We start from the raw sequence: 24,505 nt of genomic DNA on the forward strand, positions 1-24,505 counted from the left end.
TTGAGCCTCAATTTCATTCCCTATGCAGTAGGAATAATAATTCTTATACTATTTACTTTAAAGGAATGTTGTAAGGGATCTGCAAACCTTAAGTACAGTATAAATATGAGCTATTGCTCGTAAATTTTAAACACTATATGTAAATATAGATAGCTTGTTGTTATTGCTTCTCTTCAAGGAAAAAAAATGTATAAATTGTCTACACATCTTTCTGTTTCAGCATTTTTTTTAAGTGAAGTGCGCTCTGTCCCACCCATGTGTTGCATTTTATCTTACTACTTAAAATGTGGACAACGGATGCATTTGCATTGCTAAATCAAAGGAGCTATTCTCTATGCATTTAAGAAATTTGATAGATACATTCACTGGCCAATCTACAGAGCTCCGAAAAAAGCAAGGAGAGCTCATTCTAAGAGGAAGCCCCAGAACCCACTGCTGGTGAAGATTTCTTCATGAGACATGATGAATTGAAACCACTACATGTTTTGACTCTCTTGATTCAGGGACACGTCCTATTTTCCATGGGCCAAACATACTCTGCATTATTTCTTGTGCCTAAAGTGTCCTACTGTCCCCTACTGGATTTCTCCCTATCCTTTAAAGTCCAGTTCAGAGGTCTTCTTCCTTGAGAAACTTTTACTGATCATTTGAGTAGAAATGAGGTATCTGTTCTCACACAGGTGGCTAAGTGGTGCGGAGGATAGAGAGCTGGGCTTGGGTATCAGGAAGACCTAGGTTCAAATTCTGCCTTGGACACTTACTAGTTGTTCGATCCTAGGCAAATCACTTAACCTTTGCCTGCCTCAGTTCCCTCATCTGTAAAATGGCACCTGTTGTTGTCAGGTTTAAATGAGATGGTATTTGTAAAGTGCTTAGCAAGTGACTGGCACGTAGTAAGTGCTTAATAGATACTTCTCTTCCCCTCCTCCCCCTTCACACCTCAAATCATTGGACCATAGACCTAGATTTGGAAGGGACCTCAGAAGCTATCTAGCTTAATTTTCTTATTTTACAAATGAGAGAACTGAGGCTGGCAGCGGGGAGAGGGGGGTTAGAACAGGACGGACATGTTAAACGACATGTCTAAAATCACAAGGGTGGTGTCAAAGGCATTTGAATCCAGATTCTCTGATGGTAGAGCCAGTGTTCTTATTACTGTATCATCCTGTTTTTGTTTTGTTTTGTGTGTGTGTATACACACATACACATATGTATACATATCATATATGTATGTGTACACATACACATATGTATGTGTGTATATATTAGAGAGATATCTATAAATAGTTGTAATATATACATATATATATATATATATATATATATATATATATATATATATATATATATATATATATATGCTCATATACAGAGAGAGACAGAGAGATCGTGCTACAGTTTTATTTGTGGGTATCTCTAATCCCCCTCCCTCCAGGATTGTCAACTCCTGGGCACTTGTCTTAAGTAAACTTTGGACCTACATCCCATAGTGCCTCCCATGATGCTTTGCATGTCCTATGTAAGCAGTTCCTAATTATTTGAGTTGGATTGAAGTGAGTTGATCAAATAGCAGGTAGGCAAAGCTACCTCTAGTTCCACTGCTTCTGTGACAACGAGAGGCCATCACAAGCGGTAGCAGAAGCAGTACCCATCATTCTGCCTTGGAATGCCAGGGTTTGAGCACTTTTGCATGGGAAACTACATCCTCTTTAGGACAGACCAACAGTCAGGCTCAAGAAGGAGCAGTCAGAGATATCAAAACCTACATTCTTGTGCTTCATCAGCCTCTTCATCCACAGTTTCCCGCTGAAGGAGGAATGGCTTTCGGCGCCTGATTTCCTCCAGCATGTTCTCTGCTAATGCAAGCTTTTGAGAGATTTCTTCCGGGCTAAGGTTCTGCTCAATTCCATAATATAGCATCTTGCTGTTGATCTCTGAAAGAAAGAACAGATGCCCTTTTTGAGCATAGAGAAAAGCAGCAGGGAAAGCCTGCCTAGCTATTTTTAAATTGTGCTGTAAGAGTGCCAAAAGACATCTGGGATTGTAAGTGATGGCCAGAACCCACGGATGGTAGTGCGATAAGAGTTCAATCCTGTTCCAGTGCCTTTGTCAGGGGCATCCATATAGCAAATCACATAATTCCGAAAGGACCTCAGTGAGTGCAACTCATATATGACTAAGAATCCCCTTTATAACATTCCCTGACAAGGAATCACTCAGGCTAAGCATGAAGACCTCCAATAGTGAGGAATAAATCATCTCTTTGGGTAGTCTATTCTAGTATCAGCATTGCCCATGTGAGTATTAAACAGGACATAGCCTGTTTGTTTATCAAACTAATAGAATAAAAATGGAGCCAGTATGGCCCAAGGATAGAGAGAATCAAAACAGAGTTAGATGCTCTTTCCAGATTCAATTGTGGTATTTCTAGGTTGGAATTGAAGGAATCACAAAATTGCATGGTGTCTATCCACTGTTTTTCTGCAGTGGGCCAAGACTGCTAATATTTAAGATACACAAATCAGGCAGTGCTAATCAGTACTTTCTGTGAAATACAAATATATGGAAAAATATTCTGATAGGCTGTGTGTAATTTATGTGGTGTCTCTCCACACTCCAATTTATCCATTCAGCTGCCAAATTGATATTCCTAAAGTATATCTCTGATCTCCCTTTATTTCTCCTCTGCTCAAGAAGCTTTCAGGGTTTCCCTTTGCCTGTAGGGTAAAATATAAACTTATCTGTTTATATAAACTTCACAATGTGACTGGTGGCAGAGTGGATAGAGTTCTGGGCTTGTAGTCAGGAAACCCTGAATTCCAGTATGGACTCAGATATTTACTACCTGTGTGACCGTAGGCAAGTCACTTAGCCTCAGTTTGCCTGTTTATTTATCTATAAAATGGGGATAATAGCATCTACTTCCCAGGGTTGTTTTGGGGGTCAAATGAGATAATATTTGTAATGTGTTCGGCACAATGCCTGGCATATAAAAATGTTAGCTATTATTATTATTATTACTACCTTTTCAGGCCAATTATATACTATTCTGCTAATGTCCTCAAAGTTGTCATCATACTGGCCTACTTGCTCTTCTCTATATATGCTATTTCATTTCCCACCTTTGGGCCTTTGCATAGATTGTCCCCCATGCCTAAATGCCTTCCCTCCTCACCTCTGCTTCTTGGAACCCTTACCTCTCTTCTACATTCAACTCTTCTAGTGTCATTTCCATTAAGAGACTTTCCCTGATTACCCCGGTTGCCAGCACTGCCTTTCAAAATCATTGTGTATATACTTTATACTTATGTGTAAATATTTTATTTCTTCCTAGTAGATTGTAGAGAAAAATCTCTTTCAGCTATGGGGTTGGGCTAGAATGTTTCTAAGGCACCTTGAGGCAGCTAGATCATACACTAGATGAGCTTAGAGTCAGTCAGTAGTCAACAGCTACTCATTAAGTACCTACTGTGTGCTAGGCAACTGTTTTAAGTACTTAGGAAGATCCGAGTTCAAATCTTGCCTCAGACAAATACTGACTCTGGGAAAGTCACTTAATTTCTCTCAACCTAAGTTTCCTCATGTGTAAAATGAGAGGATTAGCCTTGAAGATTCTTTCCAGTTTTAAATTTATGATCCTTCCAGTTCTGACATTCTGAGTGATTTGAATTGCCTCCTAGACACCTGGAGTCTTGGTAGAATGTTTCAGAAACCTAGAAGGCTTGAGCTGAAAAGGGTCTTAAAGGTCATCTACTCCAACTCTCTCGCTTTACAGATGAGAAAACCAAAGCCTTACAAAGATTAAATAATTTTATCAGGGTCACATAGATGGTTAATGTCACACTTAGGCCTCTTGACTCCCAAGCCAGCCCCTCTCTGTGATTGCCACCTCTTTCTAGGATAGCTACCAGGGAAAGTTATTTTACCTTCAAAGCATAAATAAAAAGGTCTCTGGGCTTTATTAGGATTGATGTGGTTGGCGAGGGGAGATGGGTAAACAAACATTGCAGTTCCGTAAATCAGACTTAGATCAGGGAACTTGGCTGGATGTGAATAATAGTTCACATGTCCCCATCAGTTTTTTTATAGACTGTTAGTCACAAGGAATGTCGCCAAGGATGCCATAAAGCATTCATATATACTGGAGGAGGGAAAGAAAAATAGATGAAGAGGCTTTTACTGCAAGAAAGGTTGCTGAGAAAGCTATGAGGATGTAAGGAAATGTGGGACTAGATAAAGCTTATGTCATCTCTGAAATTAATATTCAAAACAACCACAACTGGGAGCAAATGTTGCTGTTGTTATTCAGTCGTGTCTGCCTCTTCGTGACCCCTTTTGAGGTTTTCTTGGCAAAGATACTGGAGTGGTTTGCCATTTCCTTCTGCAGCTCATTTTACAAATGAGGAAACTGAGGCAAACAGGGTGAAGTGACTTGCCTAGCATCACACAGCTAGTAAGTGTCTAAAACTGGATTTGAACTCAGGTCTTTCTGACTCTTGCCTAGCGCTGTATCCATTGAGCCACCTAACTACTCCCACTTGCCTCTGTGTATCTTACATTACTCTCCTTCAATCCAACAGTTGAGAAGTATTTTTCAAATGCTTACTGTGGGCCAGGCACTGTGCTTGACATTGGGTATGTAAAGACAAAAATTGAACAACAGCTGTTTTTGAGAAACATATGCACATTATACACACATATATCTATATATTCTAATGAAAGAGACACCATATACACAAATAAGTCTATGCAGAATAAATACAGATCTGGAAGTCTTGAGAAAGGCTTCATATGGAAGGTGGAATTTGAGCTGAGGTGTGAATGCTGTAAGGGAATTCTAGGAAACGGGGGCTGAAGAAATGGGGAGAGCCAGTTTGAAAGCACAGAGACAGGAGATAAGAGTGTTATGTGTGAGGAAAAGCATGAAGGCTCATTTGTCTGGACTCTAAAAGGGAGTAATATGTTAGTCCTAGAAAGGTAGTCTGGGATCAGGCTGCTAAGAGTTTAATAAGTCCAAATAGATGAGTTTATTTTTAAAACTTGAGGCAATAGGGAGCCAATGGAATTCATAGAGCAGGGGAGCAACATAGTCAGACCTTTGCTTTAGGTACATAGTCAGACCTTTGCTTTAGGTGAATCACTTTGGCTATAGGGTAGAGGACAGACTGGAGAGAGGAGAGATTTAAGACAGGGAGATCAATTTGGAGGCTATTGCAATAGTCCAAGTGATGACGGCTTTCATTTAGTCTATGTTTGAACCAAACTACTAGCTAACACCAAAACATCTTCCTTTTCTCTGCATTTTAAAATGGATTATTAATTATTTTAAAACACCACGAGAAATAAAATCCACAAGTTTTCTATATGAATGTAAAAGCCTTAGAGAGTCAGGTAGGAGAAATTGCAAATAATTTTCATTTGTTTTTTTATTTTTTTAACATAATAGATATCAAAGGAAATGCAGGAAATGTATTAATTGTAGCTTGATATATCCATTGGACTGAGTCCTTGTTATCTTAGAATAAAGACAATAATCTACTATTGTTGTTTTCTTTACTTTAATTTGCTTTGAGATGCACTTCCTTTTTTTTTTTTTCACCTATCTCTTTGTATAGGAAAAAAATAATAATCCTGGAGAATGTGAAAAAGAAAATGACCAGAAAACTACCTTTTTTTATCCCTAGCCCATACCATTATTCCTCATCTGAGAACTTACAAAGTCATGTTTACTGGCACTAACATGGGTATGTTTTGGACGTAAAAGAATGCTTTCAGAGATTAATTGAATTTTGGAGTTGCAAGGTGATAATAATAATAATAATAATAATAATAATTATAACAACAGTAGTAGCTACCATTTATATAATACTTACTATGTGCCAGTTATGGCGGGAGGTGACACAGTGGATAGAGCTCTGAGCTTGAAATTGGGAAGAATCATCTTCATAAGTTCAATTCCAGCCTCAGACATTTACTAGCTGTGTGACCCTGGGCAAGTCACTGTATACCCTGTTTGCCTCAGTTTCCTCATCTGTAAAATGGGCTGGAGCAGGATATACCAAACTATTCCAGTGTCTTTGCCAAGGAAACTCCAGATGGGATCACAGAGAGTCAGACATGAATGAAACGACTAAACAACAATAACAATATGGAGGCTAAGTGCTTTAAAATTATTATCTTATTTGATCCTTACCACAACCCTGTGAGAGAAGTGCTACTATTATCCCTATTTTATAGTTGAGGATACTGAAGCAAATAGAGGTTAAGTGATTTGCCCAAGTTACACATTAGTAAGTGTTTGAGACCTTATTTGAATTCAGCACTTCCTGACTTTGGGCTCTTTATTTACTTTGTCATCTAGCCTGCCTTAGTGACCATCTACTCTAATCCATGCATGAAAAAGAATCCTGGTTCTCGTTCACTGCTGTATTACTGAGGGGTAATTCCTACTGATACAGCAACTACTTATATAGGTTGATGCCCAAGTTAGCAAAATTACCTGACAGGAGGGGTAGAGTGTTTATAAAGTTTTATGATATGGGTACTTTCTGCCAGATCTAGGAGACTTTAAACTTATTGCATCCTCTGCCCCAAGTACCAACTATCCTGCTAAAAGCTTATGACAGTTTGCATTAATCAATTTCCTTCCATTTGCTATAGGCAATGTCTTCTCTGCAGATGTTGAAGGGCAACGGGCTGCACTTCCGTGATACCATGGTATGCACTTTCCTCGCCTGGAGAAGTATCAAGGCATTCCATTTCTCTGAACTAACTGAAAAGCAAAGCATTTGGAATGTTTCTTCCTGAAAATCATCAGCTTTTAAATAAGGATATTTAATTTGAAATCCCAAAGGAATCAGATTTGAACTTGAGATTTTATTTTCTTTAGGCTAGACTTGGGATAGATGTTTAGATTTTTCTTCCTTTTCATTTTCTGCCTAGAAATGGGACAGCTAGGAATTTGTAGGTGATGGATGAAGCTACCTAGATGCAATTTTGAGAAGTTGGGGACATGCAGGGTATTTGTCTCATCTAAAATACACTTTCTCCCATAATTCCACTGGTATTTCCCCAGTTGATTTACTGGTTTCTTCCAATTTGGACTTTTCTGCTTTTTTCCTCCCTATGTTTCTTTCCAGTGGAAAAGTAGGAATTTAGTGTAATTGCAAGATGCACATGTGTTCCATTCTTCAATAGCTCAGTAGGAATCATCTGTATCTGGAATAGGCTAAGGGGTCCAAGGGAAGGCACTTCCTATCTGACTGTCAGCATTACGTCTCTACATTGTAGACTTGTGTAATTGATTTCTGCTTCTGTGAAGAGAAATTTTATATTTTAGATTTAACTTTAAGAGAGAAGATTAATAAGGAAAAAGCCTTAGATCGAAAGGGAGGCTGACATTCTGACCCAGCAGTGTATTGGAGCCCACTAGAACTGGAAAGTCAATTGCTGATTTTTTGGAGTAAGCATTTGAACTTCAAAAATCAGCAAAAACTATGAATCAAGGCTTAATTCATTGTTTTCTTGATTGTCTAGACTTGAGAAAGTGATGGAGAAAATGTTAATAATATAGATTAAATTTAAATGTGCATCAGTGGTACATTTCCTTTTCCAGAGGGTTGATTGTTAAATATTTATCAGCAAACTCCTGCCTTGGTCCCATTATGCTCCTTTTTAAAGAAAGAAATTTTTCATCAAAGTATTGAATTATTTTTTGTTAGGTAAGTTCAGAGCTGTGCTACTGATACAGTAACATTATTCTGCTGAAGCAAGTATTACTAAGTTGAACCAAAGGAGAATATATTTACCTTGGATCTTATCCCTCATATTGTGGGCTTCTTCTACAAGCTGGGTGGCATAGTTAATGGTATCCATGGTTTCCTTCTGAACCAGCTGGCTTTTTTCTGAGGCTTGATTTTCCTATGAATAATCCATATAAGCACAAGATTAAATTTGTAAGTATGCACCTCCTGTGTGTATGTGTGTGTGTGTGTGTATGTGTGATAAATATTCACTTCCCTGGAAAACATAAGTCCAACTAGCATACAAAATAATTGGAGAAGACACACTTGAAGACTGATGTGATTACCAATTCTAGAATCAGGAAATGACTTAAAATGAGATCATATCTCTATGGCTTCAATAGCATAAACTGAAACCTTTCCCAATCCCTCTTAAGTCTAGTGCTTTCCTTCTGTTAATTATTTCCTAATTAATCTCTATATTGTGTTGTTGTTCAGTTCTTCTCCAGTTGTGTCTGACTCTTCGTGACCCCCTTTAGGGTTTTCTTGGCAAAGATTCTGGAGTGGTATTTCCTTTTCCATTTCCATTTTCCTTTTCCTTTGTAAGGAAATTGTAATTGTAATGAGGCAAAGAAGATTTGAGGTGGGTAAAAAGACATGATAGAAAAATATTCTGCCAGATCCACAACAAACCATAGGGTTGTTATGAGCCCACCATTTTACTTGACACCAGTTGTTTCCAACTTTCTTCTCAATGACAGACAACATGGTATAGTGGAAAGAGGGATGGAACTGGAGAAAGCTGAGAAACACCTGGATTCAAATTCCCTCCTTTGTTACTTACTAGCTGTGCAACTATGAGCAAGTCATTTCATGGCTCTGACCCTCAGTTTCCCCATCTGTAAAATGAGGATAATAATAGCGTCTACTTCCAAAGGTTGTTATGAGGCTCAGATGACATACCATAAATATAAGCCCTTTGCAAAACTTAAAGTACTTTATAAACATTAGGAGATAAGATAGGGACTGGACCTTTGATATCACTGGTATAAGGCAGGGGTCTTTGTATTTTAAAATTTCCCTTTTTCCATTTCCTTTTCCAGCTCATTTTATAGGTGAGGAACTAAGGCAATCAGGGTTAAGTGACTTGCCCAAGGTAACACAGCTAGTAAGTGTCTGAGGCCAGATTTGAACTCATCAAAATGAATCTTCCTGACTTATCATTCTATCTACCATGCCACCTAGCGGCCCTGTATATAGCTTATTTGTATATATTGGTTTGCATGTTGTCCCCTTCATTAGATTATGAGCTCCTTAAGGGCCACTCTTTGTATACACAGGGCTTAGCAGATGCCTGGCACATAGTAAGTTCTTAATAAATGTTTTTTGGTTAATTGATTAATGTCATTTCCCCCTTGAATTTATGTCACACCTCCTGGTTGTCTGACTTGTAATCAGCCAGATTTATCAATCAATATATTGAAAAAAAAGTTTAAAGTTCCAAAGAGAAGACTGTGATGAGGTGAGGTCAACTAACAGTGATGTGGCCTATTGTTCCTGGGTAGCCAATCACTATTGTGACTGAATTACAGCAGAGATTTCAAGGATTATGCTCATTGGGCTAACTACTGCTTTCAGTGCTTCCTTCCAAATTTCTATCAATGTTGATGGTACTTGTGTACAAATAACTACTCAAGCAGATTTGGCTCCCGGTGAATAGAGTCTCTTCTGAACAGTTAATTCCATTCCCTACGCTTGTGATCTTATGTTCAAGAGCTTCAAAATATTATTTGTCAAAATCCAATGTGTGTGTGTGTGTGTGTGTGTATGTGTGTGTGTGTGGTAGTAGTGGAGAGGGGGAATTAAGAAGCTGAGCTCAGGAAATGGAAATCATTCAAGGCCTGAATATTATTTTGTGTTTTGTGCACAATGTGTGTGGAAGGCATTTATTTCTGTTCCTGTTGAAAACACTGAGTCCTTGAATGTATTTACAAAAGAGAAGGAAGTCTTCAGCCTGGCCTACCATTTACTTTGTTTTCTTGACTTTCTGTGAAACACAGTTCTACTTCCTAACACTGAACAGGTTGTAGAACCTGAATGAGGTGTAAGATGAAACCATTGCCCTGGTATCATAATAACTAATGTTTATATGGAAGGCAGTGTGGTATAGGAAATAGACAGGTGGCTTTGAAGTCAGGGAGACCTGGGTTCAAATCCTGTTTCTGACACATGCTTGGCTGTATGACGCTGGGTGAATCACTTAACTTCTGTAGCCAAATTTCTAAGACTACAAATTGCTGATCAGCATTGGTAGGAGTTTCCTTGCCTGGGAAATACCTATAACAAAGATTGGCAAACTGTAGCCTGAGGGCCAGATCAACTCAATGATGGCAGTATGGGCCCGAGCCAAGACCTTTACCCCTCACCCCAAAAAGAATTTGGGTCCCATTAGTCCATGGGACCCAGAAAACCATTGAACTGTATGTGAACTTTTACCTGGTCAAGGAAGTCTCGCAGAGGTTGTTATTATTCCTATCAACTGGCTCTCCCTTATCTCTAGGCACTATCTCTCAGTTCTTTGTTACCCTAATTGAGCCTAGCTCTCCATTGTCTATTACTGGCCTAATAGCCCTGGGTTATATTTCCCATCATTGATCTTATCCAGACCCCCTTCAACCTCCCAGACACTCCCATCAGGATTCTCCCAGGACCCTTTTCCCAGTCACCCCAACTTCAAGATCTTCCTCCCAGCCCCTCCTCTGGTCACCCCAAAGCACTTGGCTGTATATAAGATCCATCCTGACCACCATTTAGGGGCTGAGACTTCCTCATGCTTGCTCGTCCTTATGGGCATCACAAATGGTCAGATTCCTTAAGAGTCAGGCTTTAATCAACCTTGTCTTTGGCTGAAAGAAGGCTTGGGTCGAATCCTTTTGCGCAGGACCAGTGTTTTGTGATTTTGGGGTCCCAGAACCCCTAAACCTCTAGACCTCAACACCACCATCAGTTTTTGTATAGCTAAGAATGGTTTTCACATTTTAAAATACAAAGACCCCTGCCTTATACCAGTGATATCACAGGTCCAGTCCCTATCTTTCTCCTAATGTTTACAAAGTACTTTAAGTTTTGCAAAGGGCTTATATTTATGGTATGTCATCTGAGCCTCATATCAACCTTTGGAAGTAGATGCTATTATTATCCTCATTTTACAGATGGGGAAACTGAGGGTCAGAGCCATGAAATGACTTGCTCATAGTTACATAGCTAGTAAGTAACAAAGGAGGGAATTTGAATCCAGGTGTTTCTCAACTTTCTCCAGTTCCATCCCTCTTTCCACTATACCATGTTGTCTTTCATTGAGAAGAAAGCTGGAATCAACTGGTGTCAAGTGAAATGATGGGCTCATAACAATCCCATGGTTTGTTGTGAAACTGGCAGAATGTTTTTCTATCATGTCTTTTTACCCCCCCTCAAATCTTCTTTGCCTCATTTGTATTGACGAGGCTTAATTCCTTCTGATTCAATAATTTTATTCAATTCAATAAACATTTATTAAGTACGTACTATCAGCCAGGCATTGTACTAAGTTATCAAGATACAAAAAGAGGCAAAAGCCCTCAAGGAGCTTACAATCTGAGAAGTCTAGGGAAACAAGAAGGCAGGAGAGGTTTCAAAACAAATGATACCTTAAGATTTTATGTAGTCAATTAATTAGGTCATTCAGTGTTAATTTGGAATAATGGCTTGCACTTGTACAGGGCTTAATACTTTATGAAATGTTTTCCCTAAACCACCTATGAGGTTAGGTTGGTAATGAAAAATTATTACCATAATTTTAAATGCCAGGAAACTTTCTTAGAGAAGTTAAATGACTTGCCTAAGGTCCTGTGGCTAGCAAGTCCTAGAGCCAGGATTTGAACCCAAGGATTTTGCTTCTGAATGAGATATAACCTCTGTGAAGACTTCTCAGGGTGGTAATGAAAAGACTGTCTTGAAACTAGAGATAGGCTCTGAGAGAACGAACAGGCCATGAGTTTAAATTACCTAAACCTATAGGAATTTGGCCCTAAAAACTCCCTCCTGATTGCCACTGCCATGTCAGCATTAGGTATACTAAATAAGGACATGTATGTTTGGATTGGCTATACCCTGTTTCCTTGTTCTTCGGGAATGGAAAGATTTTCATGCCTAGAATGTAAGCCCGCCCAGCCAATGGGAGTAAGGGATAGTGGCGGGGTGTGTGTTTCTTGTTTGGGTTAAGACATATAACCTTGCTTTGTCCTTTGTGCTTCCCCTCTCTCTTGCTGGTAGTGTACTGGAGGAGTAGATGCCCATTCTCAGGACATTGTAATAAAGGGTAACCTTTTGCTTCCATCTTGAGAAGTCTCTGAATTTAATTGTGTTGGAGTCGCTGTACCACACACTTCTAAATCCAGGGCTTTTCCCATGCGATTATCTGTGCTGCTTAGGGTACAGAGAAGTTAAGTGATGCGTGCAAGGTTACACTGGTAGTCAAGTATCGAGCATTATGTGAAAAACTTTCCCAATGAAATTTTTTTTTGTCTTTTAATCTAGCGCCTAGCACAGTGCCTGGGATATTGTAGGCACTTAATAAATGCACATATACTTGAATGGAATTTTTGCCACTCTCTAAATATACCAGTATTTTGTGGACCTGGTAAGAGGTCCTATGGTATAGATTTCATGAAAATGTATCTTGGTACAGAGGGTACCATGTTCTGGAGTATTTGTTTTTCTCCTCCTATAAATCAGCTGCTTTGTTTAATCTATTTGATGAAGTAATTCTTTTGTCTTTATTTTCTTGTGGATGCTTATCATAGTTCCTATAGAAGGGTTTGCCCCACAACACTGAAGTAAAAGTGCTAAATTTTACCTTAAGGTTGACTTTTAACCAGTTCAATTTTAAATATTAATCTAAATTACAGAAATTTTTGTTCACAATTTGAATTTGCCTCAGTTTGGAAGGTACAATGTCTACTTTTTTGGTTTTGTGACATCGTCTTATGAAGAAGTCTCCATCCCTATTATTATTGAATTATGCATCTTTAATTTTATCATTTGATTCAAACTGAAATGGTGAAAAATGACTGCAGCAATACAGTTTACTTTCTCATGTAAGTAAACATTTTCATTTAGAAAAGCACAAGAGGGCACTACAACCTCTTTTTTCATTAGTTAAGCATCAGTAAAAGAGAAAAAAATATATATACTTATCACTTCGATATTGCATCTGAATATAACAGATTTGAATTCACCTGAAAAGTGTAATTATTGGATACAGAATGTAGTGATGGTTTACTTGAGTTGTCTTTGGTTGGTCATCATTTCTTGATGACCGTATTGTAACACCCAAGGTAAGGAAGAAGATTTTAATGAAGTACTTAGCTGCCCTTAATGAGTTCCCATCACCAGGCCCAGAAAAACTAGCATTCTACAATTCTGAAAGAAGTGGTAGATGTGATTGCTGAGCTATTGTCAATAAGCTTTGAAAGACTGTAGAGATTGGGAGAAATGATGCAGGATTAAAGAAAGGCAAATGCTCAATTGTTTTTTTTTTTTCCCCTTAAAGGGGAGAGAATAGAGTGCTAACTATAGATCAATGAGCTTGACTTCAATACCTGGCAACATTCTAGGCTTGTTATTAAAGGGATAGTTAGCAAACACCTTGAAAGTAAGTGGTCATCCCAAAGATCTACCATGACTTCATCAAAAATAGGCCATGCCAGATTAACTTTAACGGCTTTTTTTGGGACATAGCTATTAGACTTGTAGGTGAGTTGAATACTGTTGGTATAGTTTACTTAGATTTTTAGCAAAGCATTTGGTGTTTCACACTATTTTTATGAGAAAGATGGGGAGATATGTATTAGATATTAGATATATGGATTCAGTACTAGTTGAATGGCTGGGCTCAAAGAGTAGTCATTAATACTTTGGCGTCAACTTGGATAGAGGTTGGAGGCACTAGAGTGTAGTGTCCCAGAGAGCTATATGCTTGGTGCTGTGAAATTTAACATATTCTATCAATGATTTGCCTCAAGGCACAGATGACAAGTTTATCAAGTTTTCAGGTGATAAAAGATGGGAGAGATAACTGATATACTGAGTGAGAGTCAAAATTAAAAAAGATCTGGATGGGCTAAATGCTTGACTAATTAAATTGGCTTATTGCTTGTTCTTGAAGAGGATCAATGACATTTCTAGAGTGATATCTTGACTTGCTAGTGAATTGGATTTAAGTGAGACAGAACTGTGCAAAGTCATAAACCTCACTCTCTCCTCCAGAGTCATCAAAGTTTAGGGGCAAGACAAAAAACAAGACAATTGGAGATGGCCAGGGGTAATTGAATAAGATGAAATTTAATAGTAATGGATATGATTTCATGGGATTATATAATAATAGATATAGGCCACAGTGACTACCTAGTTTAATTTCCTTATTTTATAGACGAGAAAACCAGTCTTTTTTTTAAAAAAAATTAATTTATTTTTAGTTTTCAACATTCACTTCCACAAGATTTTGTGTTCCAAATTTTCTCCCCATCTCTCCCCTCCACCCCAAGATGGTGTGCATTCTGAATACCCCTTCCCCTAATCTGCCCTCCCTTCTATCACCCCCTACTTCTCTTATCCCCTTCCCCTTCTATTTTCCTGTAGGGCAGGATAGATTTCTATACCACATTGCCTGTATATCTTATTTCCTAGTTGCATGTTAAAACAATTTTTAACATTTGTTTTTTAAAACTTTGGATTTCAAATTCTCTCCCTTCCTCCCTGTCCACCCACTCTCATTGAGAAGGCAAGCAACTTGATATAGGTTATACATGTGTAGTCATGCAAAACACTTCCATAATAGCCATGTTGTGGAAAACTCTTTCCCTTCATCCTATCCCACTCCCCCATTTATTCTATTCTCTCCTTTCACTCTGTCCCTCCTCAAAAGTGTTTGCTCCTGATTACCCCCTCCTCCAATATGGCCTCACTTCTATCATTCCTCCCTCTCTTATTTCCTCCCCCCCTCCATTTTCCTATAGGTTAAGATAGATTTCCATATCCAATTAAGTATGTATATTATTCCCTCCTTAAGTCAAATCCAATGAGAGTAAGATTCATTCATTCCCTCTCACCTCCCCCCTCTTCCCATTCATGGTAAAAGTTTTTCTTCCCTCTTTTATGTGAGATAATTTACCCCATTCTACTCTCTCTTTCTCCTTCTCCCAGTACAATCCTCTCTCACCCCTTTATTTTATATTTTCAGATATCATCCCTTCATATTCAACTCACTCTGTGCCCTCTGTCTATATATATAATATATATTCCCTCCAACTACTCTAATACTGAAAAAGGTCTCATGAGTTACAAATATCATCTTTCCATGTAGGAATATAAATAGTTGAACTTTAATAAGTCCGCTATGATTTCTCTTTCCTGTTTACCTTTTCATGCTTCTCTTGAGTCTTGTATTTGAAAGCCAAATTTTCTATTCAGCTCTGGTCTTTTCATCAAGAATGCTTGAAAGTCCTCTATTTCACTAAATGTCCATTTTTTCCCCTGAAGGACGATACGCAGTTTTGCTGGGTAGGTGATTCTTGGTTGTAATCCTAGGTCTTTGACCTCTGGAATATTATATCCCATGCCCTGTGGTCCCTTAATATAGAAGCTGCTAAATCTTGTGTTATCCTGATTGTGTTTCCACAGTACTTGAATTGTTTCTTTCTGGCTGCTTGCAGCATTTCCTCCTTGACCTGAGATCTCTGGAATTTGGCTACAACATTCCTAAGAGTTTTCCTTTGGGGATCTCTTTCAGGAGGTAATTGGTGGATTCTTTCCATTTCTATTTTACCCTCTGGTTCTAGAATATCAGGGCAGTTTTCCTTGATAATTTCTTGAAAGATGATGTCTAGGCTCTTTTTTGTGATTATGGCTTTCAGGTATTACAATAATTTTTAAATTCTCTCTCCTGGATCTATTTTCCAGGTCAGTTGTTTTTCCAATGAGATATTTTACATTGTCTTCTATTTTTTCATTCTTTTGGTTTTGTTTTATAGTTTTTTGATTTCTCAAGAAGTCATTAGCTTCCATTTGCTCCATTCTAATTTTTAAGGAAGTATTTTCTTCAGTGAGCTTTTGGACTTGCCAATTCTGCTTTTTAAGGCATTCTTCTCCTCATTGGCTTTTTGGACCTCTTTTGCCATTTGGGTTAGTCTATTTTTTAAGGTGTTATTTTCTTCAGTTTTTTTTTGGGTTTCTTTTAGCCAACTGTTGACTCATTTTTCATGATTTTCTTGCATCACTGTCATTTCTCTTTCCAGTTTTTCCTCTATTTGTCTTACTTGCTTCTGAAAATCCTTTTTTTGAGCTCTTACATGGCCTGGGACTGATTCATATTTTTCTTGGAGGCTTTGGATGTAGGAACTTTGACTTTGTTGTCTTCTCATTAGAATGAAAGTTCCTTGAAGGGAGAAACTATTCTTGCCTTTATATCCACAGCACTTAACACAAGGTTTAGCATACAGTAAGTGCTTAATAACTGCTTGTTGACTGCCTGACTGAGTGACATTACCCAGGCAAAAATGTTTTCTCTCTCTTCAAATTTTCCTGAAGCACTTTGTCTACATCTCCATCATGACCTATGGTAACAACCCTATGGTAACAAGACTGTAGTTATCTGTGCACATGCTGCATCCCCTTGCCAGACAGTAAATTCTTTGAGGTTAAGGACTTTGTTATTTTTATATTCCCAACCCCTAACACAGTACCTTGTATGTATAAGGGACTTAATAAACGATGAATTTAAGTTAGGACCTTGTTCTGTACATATGGGCAAGATACTCTGAATCTTAGCTTCCTCATCTGGAAAATAAGGGGGCTGGACAAGATAATTTCCAAAGTGCCTTCCAACACTAGATCTTAATGGTCCTCTAGTTGAGGTTGGCCGCTACATGATAAAAGTTTTTGAGCACAGAAACTCATGAAAACCATTTACTAGGGCATGTAGGGGTTGGGTCTGTGCTGGTAGAAGGAACACTTGCACTGGTGGAATCATGGAACTTTAAAAGAAAAAAAGAAAATGTAGCAATTGTAGATCAGAATCTGAGCTGCTGGATGTGCTGTTCTTGGGAAAATTTCATCCTTCATATAAGCTCAGACTCATTTGGGAAGATCCTAGCTTTGACATGAAGAAAATGAATAGTAAAGAGTGCTGTATTCTGTGAAGAAATGACTGGATCCCTATTTTGGTCTTCCATTCCATTAATTTCACAGCCCTTGAAATACCACTAGAGAGAGGAATGTTTTTGCTTGTGCAAGCTGTCTGGGAGCCATCATTCTAAATTTATTTGTTTGGGCTTACTTTCCCAAGTGGTGGAAGAGATATTTGGTTTGTAAATCCTAAATCAGGGTCTCCTTCCTTATAATGCAAACACCCACAGAAAATCCCAACCAATTTCCAAGGAATCATTTAAAACCCTTAATTCTGAACTGTTGCATCTGAAAGCAGCAAGTTCTTGAAAGGACCAATTAGTGCAATTTACATTTTGGGGAGGCAAGCCCCTTATGAGATCAGCATTTCAAATGTAAAAAAGATTATAATCTTTAAAATCTTGATTTATAGAAAAGTGATTAGGTGGTACTTTTAATTTTAGCTTAAAACTTTGCAAAGTATAAAAAACAAGCCTGGTTCACCAATCACCCCCCCCCCATCATGGAAATTGAATGACTTTAAAACAGGCAAACAAACAAACCTTATAGTCTATCCAATGTAACTCTTTTCATTGTCATTTACTTAAGGCAAAACAAAGTTGCATTTAAAATGCAAATTCAAAGTTATGGTTTTTTTAGAAAATTGATCTTCATCTCATTTATATTTTTATCTTCCCTATAGCGTACTCATAACAGTGAAATGTTAAATTGGTCAGCAGCAATTCTACCTCAGCAAAATCTACATTGGATTCAACGATTTTTATTGATTACATCTCTTCTTAATAACCTCACTTAGCCCTCCCTACTGATCACTGGAATAAGAGAACAGGAGTGTATGCAACAAAAATAGTCCTCATTTCTCTGCAATCAAGTTTCTAAAATACCAAGCAGCAAGAGAAGATAAACAAGAGAGAATTTCTTTAGGCTGGTCCTGATTTATTTTAAAATATTTGGGCAACTGCTTATTTTCAAACCTGAGTTAAAGATTATTTTTCTTTTGGTCTGGACCTGTGAGTCCATTTAAAGAATAATAACATAAACCGTTGCATTTACCCAGGTTTTGGTCTATCTCTGAAAGTGATTCCAAGAGACAAACACATACCTTTTCAGTTAGTTCCTCCAAATCAGATAGAAGACCCTTCATTGTATTCTCAGCATCATTGATCTGTATTTTTCTTAGGAGGTATTGGTTTTCTTTTTCTGAAAATTTTGCCTATGGGAAGAAAATGGGTTTTGAAAGATTTGATTCAATTTATGCATCAGTTTTTCTGAAATATTCATAAAGCAATGTTCTTATAAGACTGCTTAGAGCAAATGGAGATACTAAATTCACTCCTGTTAGTGTAGAAGCTGGAGAATTGCATGGCAGGAGGCCATCCTGGGAACTTGCCTCCAGGATCAATGGAAAATGGAGTTTATAAATTCATCTCTCCCTAGTTTGTCATAAAGGAGATAATTATCTAAGACAGATTCAGATCTAATGCTATTGTGATTTGATCCTTGGGTCTTCTGTCTTCTAGGGTCTTAGCTCATAATACTGTTATCTATTCCACATTGCAGGGTTTAGGGGAGGCTGTGCCCCTGTGATCTGCAAAATTCACATAAAAATTTTTTGGCCTTCCTTTTGTACCAGAGAAGAAGTCTGATTTTTTTCTTTTTCTTTTGTGTAGTATTTATAGTACCTTATTGTAAAATTTGCGTTAAGTATTTGGTCATAAATATATTTTATGCATCTCTGAGTTTCTAAATTTTTTCTGTATCATATGGTAGCCTTTGCATGTTGTTTGCAGTTCCTGCAAAACTCCCCACAAATTCCCATTTACAGTAATTTCTTATGTCCTGCAACATATCGAAACTGAGTTGGGGAAAGTCATGATGTGGAAGGGATAACTATATAGCATCATCTAGGAATTGTTGCATTGGACTCAGAGTTCAGGATGAGGCCCAGGCAACATCAAGGTTATTGCTAATTAACAAAATAGGACGTTATGACCCTATTGATATTGTGGTATAATCAAAGGAGAAATTACAGGGCATGGGTGCTACCTCTAATGACGGTAAATCACTTTAACTCTATAAGCCCTAGTTAACCCACCTGTTAACTGGGGTGGGGGGAAGCTTCTCATTTTCATAGATAACCGTGGAAGCTGAGTTCAACTTAGATTCTACTAAGATGATTCCTTTATTGAAGTTGCTTAATTGGAAATCTTTAATGAGAAAGAATTCAGAGGCACATTTTCTCTTGTCTTGACTAGTCATGTTTGTCTCTCCTAACCACTTTCCTTATTATTTTTTGTCACTGTGAAAAGCCCAAGGTATACAAAGCAGGTCAAGTGGAAAGGCCCTGCCTAAGGATCTGTTTTCAATCCTCAGCTTCAGGGGTATGCTGGTAAATGTTTAACAACCAGCTCTCACCCCCTACCCAAGAAAGTACCTAATACACTTTTAAGTTTAATTTGCATTATTAACTTTTTCTCCATTTCTTTCTTATGTTTAGATAATCAGCAAAACAATACATTAAGTTCTGATTTGTAGCATATGCTGATTTCTGAGGTACAAATGTTCCTACTGGAAATTTAACAATTAGCTCTATAAGCAACCTTCAGCAACCCCCCTGCTCAGCTCTGACACTCTCTAGTTCACCTTGGCCAAGTCACTTTCCTCTCTGGGAACCAATTTCCTTCTTTAGCAAACAAGGGTTATATTAGATGATCTCGAAGTTTGTTCTCATTCTAAGTCTCATGGACCTAGGAGCCTCAGTGCATACCCATGTGTACAATCTGTTTTGCATGACTTTCCTAGGCCAGCTAAACTCTGAGAAATCAGAATGGGACTAGATAGTGTTCATAGGATTTATCTTGCAAGGTTAAAATGGAAATATAGCCAAAGACCCATAAACACAACACACCTTGAGGAGGTAAACAGTGGAATTGATTTCATTTACATGCCGGTGAGCAGCTACTCCAGACGACACACTCAACAAATTTGATTTGCTTTCATCTATAGCAAGAGCCGCTAATCGTAGGTCATCAGTCAAATCCCAGATGCATTTGTCGCAGCCTGGTGATAAAATGGGAAAATACCATTTTCTCTCACTATGCAATTTAAAACTGAAAGCAGTCTGACTTTGCTAGGTCATGCATCATGCATCTGTATTTTCTTGACTGTTACTGCTTTCATTTTAAAAAATCCAGAGTATTGTTTTCTGTCTGTCTCATGGAAATCGGTTATCATCTCCATGGCCAACCCATTTGCATGGTACATATCTTCTATGCACATAGTTGTTTGCATGTTGTCTTCTCCTGTCTTTACCTTCCCCCACATTTAGTATAGTGACTGGTACATAGTAGGAGCATAATAAATGCCTATTGATAATGAGGAAGAGGTAGATGAGGAGGAAGAGGAAGAGGAGGGGGAGGAGGATTCAGGGTCCACATAAAAATGAAGAAAATCAGCTTATTTTAGGCAGCTCCTCCCGGCAAATATTTTTAGATAAATGCAATAAGATTAAAATGAATTTTGGTAGCAAAACGGAATCATAAAAAGGCAACATGAAGTTTGAAGGAGTGTGTGGAAGAGAACAGGGACTCATTTCATCCAATTTCTCTTGGCAATAAGTAGATAGTTTTATGGATTAAACATATGCATATGATCCCCTCGGACCTTTTTTTTTTTTTAAATCATCAGCTGGTGGAAACACTGTCCCCCACCCCCCATATAGCCTCTCTGTTAAACAGTAGGAGTATGGGCTACCTAGGGGTGGGAGGCTAAAGTGATTCTTTATGCCCTTGGATTGACTCCATTTATCCCCTACACTTTTTTGAAAATTCTTCATATTAGTAGCCATCTTTTTTGCAGAAAAGATCCACTGGGGCTTCACTTAAGAAACTCACTCCCTGTTCCTGAGAAAGAGGAAATTTTTACTTAGGGTTGGACCCGGGAAAAATTGTAGTTGGTGAAGTTCTTCTTTCACAGAATAATTCCCCACATCATTTTCCTAGTTTGTATCTACTTTGGTGCCCTCTTCTCTGCTTTCAAAATATTTCCAGATATCCACCTGATGCCTTCAGAAAATATGCCATAATTTCCACGCTTCCTGATGGAATCTGCTTTTTTAAGAAATCAATAATTCACTTTTCCCATGTGTCTCACACACTAAATCTCTCTTACCATTGAGGGCATGGATTAGTCCATGTTAATGTGTTAATGGTTGTTAATATGTTAAGTCTCTTAGGTAAGATATTTGCATTTTAACCAAAGGCCTCTTTTTGGATGATGTCATGAAAAAGGAGTCTATTCTTGAAAATTTCTAGCACTAAGGCTAACCAATAAGGGAGGTAATTTGAGGTGGGGGTTGGGGGGAGGGCTTTCCACGCTAGTCTTAATACATTTCATAAATAACTTGTCCTCCAACTAAGCCGAAACCCTAACTTGTTAGCTCTTCTACCAAAGCAATGCCTTTCAAAATTAACACTATCTTTCATGTCACTGTTTATTTCAATCTTTTATTCCTGGTGGATTTTTATTTTAATCATAAAATAAAACACAAACCCCTAAATGGAAACCTTTTTATCCGGTGGGAGGATGGGGGGCTGTGCTTATTGTTTTTTTAAATCTCTAGGGAAAGAGGAATGAATTAATGAAGAATAAAGTCACCAGAGATTCAAAATTCTGAATTTTATTCCTGGTTCCACTCAAGATCTGGCCTGATTTTGAACAGGTCACATAATCTGTTATTTCAGTTTCTCCATTTGTGCAACCTGGGGTAAGTCATTTCACTCCTCAGTTTCCTCATCTGCAAAGTGGGAATCATTATATTTGCTCAGCCTTCCTCTCAGGATCACTGTGAGGATTAAGTGAGAAAACAGCCCAAAGCATTTTGGAAACTGAATTCTTGCACAGGTGCAAAGTGTTATTGTTAATAGCTGTCCCATGACTCCTCAGAGAGGAGGAGTATTGTGAGATAGTATCTATAAATCACACTGAGATCTTCAGAGAATTATGAAGAAATACTCCAAAGATCCACAAATTCACCCATATGGGGACTGCTCCACTGTGGCATATCTTCTACCCATTAGAAGAAGAACTGCTTGTATTGCTGTGGCTGACATAATTGATCACCTGGTTAAGATTATCGATGAGCTTTTCCAAACTTAGCTAGACTGGATGATAGTCTGCCTGTTATCAATTTACACTCAGAAACTTTCCTACTTGGTAGGATCTACCAGAGTTTCTGAGCCACAACTAATGTAGCCTTTGGGAACCTAGGACACACTAGAATATGGATGGATAATGAAATTTAAAATAAAATTAAACTTAGCATCTGCTTTAACAATTCCACGAGTTATAAAGTGCTTGATCATCGATTTGTCATCACTATTATCAAATGACCACCTCCACTGAGATGCTGGACCTAAAATAGCCTTAATAAAATCTGTTTTTTTTTTTCAAAGAGTTATTCAATTTTAGAGCACTTATTGGTAGATTGGTACTATATCAGCTCTGGATACGTCTATTTATGTGTTTCTGTTTGTGGTCTGTTCTGCCAAAGAGTATACAGGCAGGGTTAACACCACAGACTCAAGCGTTCCTGAGAGAGACTACTACTGATGCGCTTTTTAAAAGCCCACAGCTGCAGGATATTAGAGAACGTGCGGGTTAGTCAATCAGGTATTGTTATTTTTACTTATAGTTGGGCAGTCCGTGCCTGTAGGGGGTTCGAAACTTTCTTCAAGGCATTCTCCAGTTTCACTGTCACATGGTCCTCCCCCGCAATTGCATACTGTGGGAACACAAACAAAGAACAAGGATTTTGGATTTATTACTCAATGGGAGAAATAACTGGTGCTTTTATGTTTGCCATTCACATTCTGCATCTGCGTACATATGTGCTCTTTGATGGGGCTCACAGCAAGACTTTATGATATCTTACCATGTGGTCCACCTAAACCATGACACAGAGAAAGGAGTGGATTTAAAAAGAAATGTAGCTATCTCCAGGAGAATTTTTTGTTGAGGGAAAAAGTTAGAAAAACTATCAAGGATTCTTCCCCTAGTCCTTCATGAATCCAGCTAGACCAAGAGTTCTTACCTTTTTTGTGTGTGTATTACAGACCTCTTTGATGGACTGGTAAAGCCTCTGGACCCCTTCTCAGAATGTTTTTTAAACATATAAAATAAGAATTATTATACTGAAATAAACTTTTTTAAACCCATGAAAGCTCACAGATCCCTGAAATCTATTCATGGATGCCTTGGGGCTCCATGGTTAAGAATCCCTTGAGTAGACTATGCAAATACTTGGATACAAAAAAATCCCAAAATATTCTGTGCTCCTTGCATCCTACTGTGGGCATATGGGACTGGGCAAAATTAGACCATGTTTTCTCAGTGAAAACTCCTTTTCAGTTTATTCCAGACTCCAGCATTCATTATCTGTGTGGCAGCTGACAGACAAGAGCATTGCTGGGCAGCTCAGTGATACAGAGAGGGACTCAAAGGAATAAAGCTAAGTTCTTCTGGTATGTGAACCTGGGCAAGCCAAATACTTAACCTCCAAATCTTTCTATGAACATTGAAGAGACCACTAAGACCCGTTATAAGCATAATTGATATATTTGGATTGCTTGGAAAAGATAAGATTCTCATTGCTTATCTGTCATTTTACTTCCTTGAATTTCACAGTAGCTTAGTCATTGAAATCTAAAATCAATAAAACAAATGAACAACAACAACAAAAAAAACCAAAATCCCAGAAACCCACTAGGCTATCCTTCTTCATCAGGTATAAAAGTAGAATTTCATTTGCAAAAAATTTTAAAATGCATAGTGACCTTTCTATACTTGAATAAAACTGTAACTTTTCCCACCTCTTAACTACCTTAAGGATTTGTGACAGCTTGGTCACTCTAGAAGATCAGCTTCAAAGAGATAACAGATTTATGATGTTTTAGTTGTGCAGTTATTAATCAGTTCAGGGATATCATGGCTTACTTTTGCAGAATATTTTTAAAATTAGCTGATCTTCTAAGAACAATTTGCTGTCTTGTAGGTTAAAATGAGCTTAATGAAAATCTTAAAAGAGATAGTAAGATCAAAGGCAACTAGGTGGTGTAGTGGTACAGTGGATAAAGCCCAGACCTGGAGCAAGAAAGGCCTGAGTTCAAATCCAGCTTCAGATATGTATTGGTTGTATGACCCTGAGCAAGTCAACTAATCTCTAAGTTTCCTCTTCTGCGGAATGGGAATAATAATAGCATCTAGTTCCCAGAGTTTATTGTGAGCATAAAATAAGGTAATGTTTATAAAAGCACTTTGCAAATTATTTTCCCCCCAATTTTTAAACATTTTTATTAAAGTTTTGAGTTTCAAATTCTATCTCTCCCCTTCCCCCTCCCTGAGATGGTAAGCAATCAGATATAGGTTATACATGTGCAATTATATAAAACATTTCCCTATTAGTCATTTTGTACAAGAAGACTTGAATAAAAGAAAAAAAATGAAAGAAAAAAGTAAAAAATAGTATGCTTCAATCTGTATTC

General features: G+C 37.9%; 1 protein-coding gene across 3 annotated transcripts in view; it reads right to left on the bottom strand.

Annotated features, from left to right (window-relative positions):
• Positions 1-24,505, bottom strand: part of LAMA4 (laminin subunit alpha 4) — a 188,198-nt gene that overhangs the window by 71,456 nt on the left and 92,237 nt on the right. For 2 of the 3 annotated variants that reach the window (XM_027848619.1, XM_027848620.1), the window contains 5 exons: positions 22,651-22,746; positions 19,873-20,024; positions 18,067-18,177; positions 7,809-7,920; positions 1,767-1,934 (listed from right to left, as the gene is read on the bottom strand). In XM_027848619.1, the coding sequence (XP_027704420.1) occupies positions 1,767-1,934; positions 7,809-7,920; positions 18,067-18,177; positions 19,873-20,024; positions 22,651-22,746 (639 nt within the window). The remainder of the gene's footprint in view (positions 1-1,766; positions 1,935-7,808; positions 7,921-18,066; positions 18,178-19,872; positions 20,025-22,650; positions 22,747-24,505) is intronic. The other variant, XM_027848621.1, reaches the window with a different exon arrangement.

This window comes from Vombatus ursinus, unplaced genomic scaffold (assembly GCF_900497805.2).
Source record: "Vombatus ursinus unplaced genomic scaffold, bare-nosed wombat genome assembly UNPS02006779.1, whole genome shotgun sequence".
Lineage (NCBI taxonomy): Eukaryota > Metazoa > Chordata > Mammalia > Diprotodontia > Vombatidae > Vombatus > Vombatus ursinus.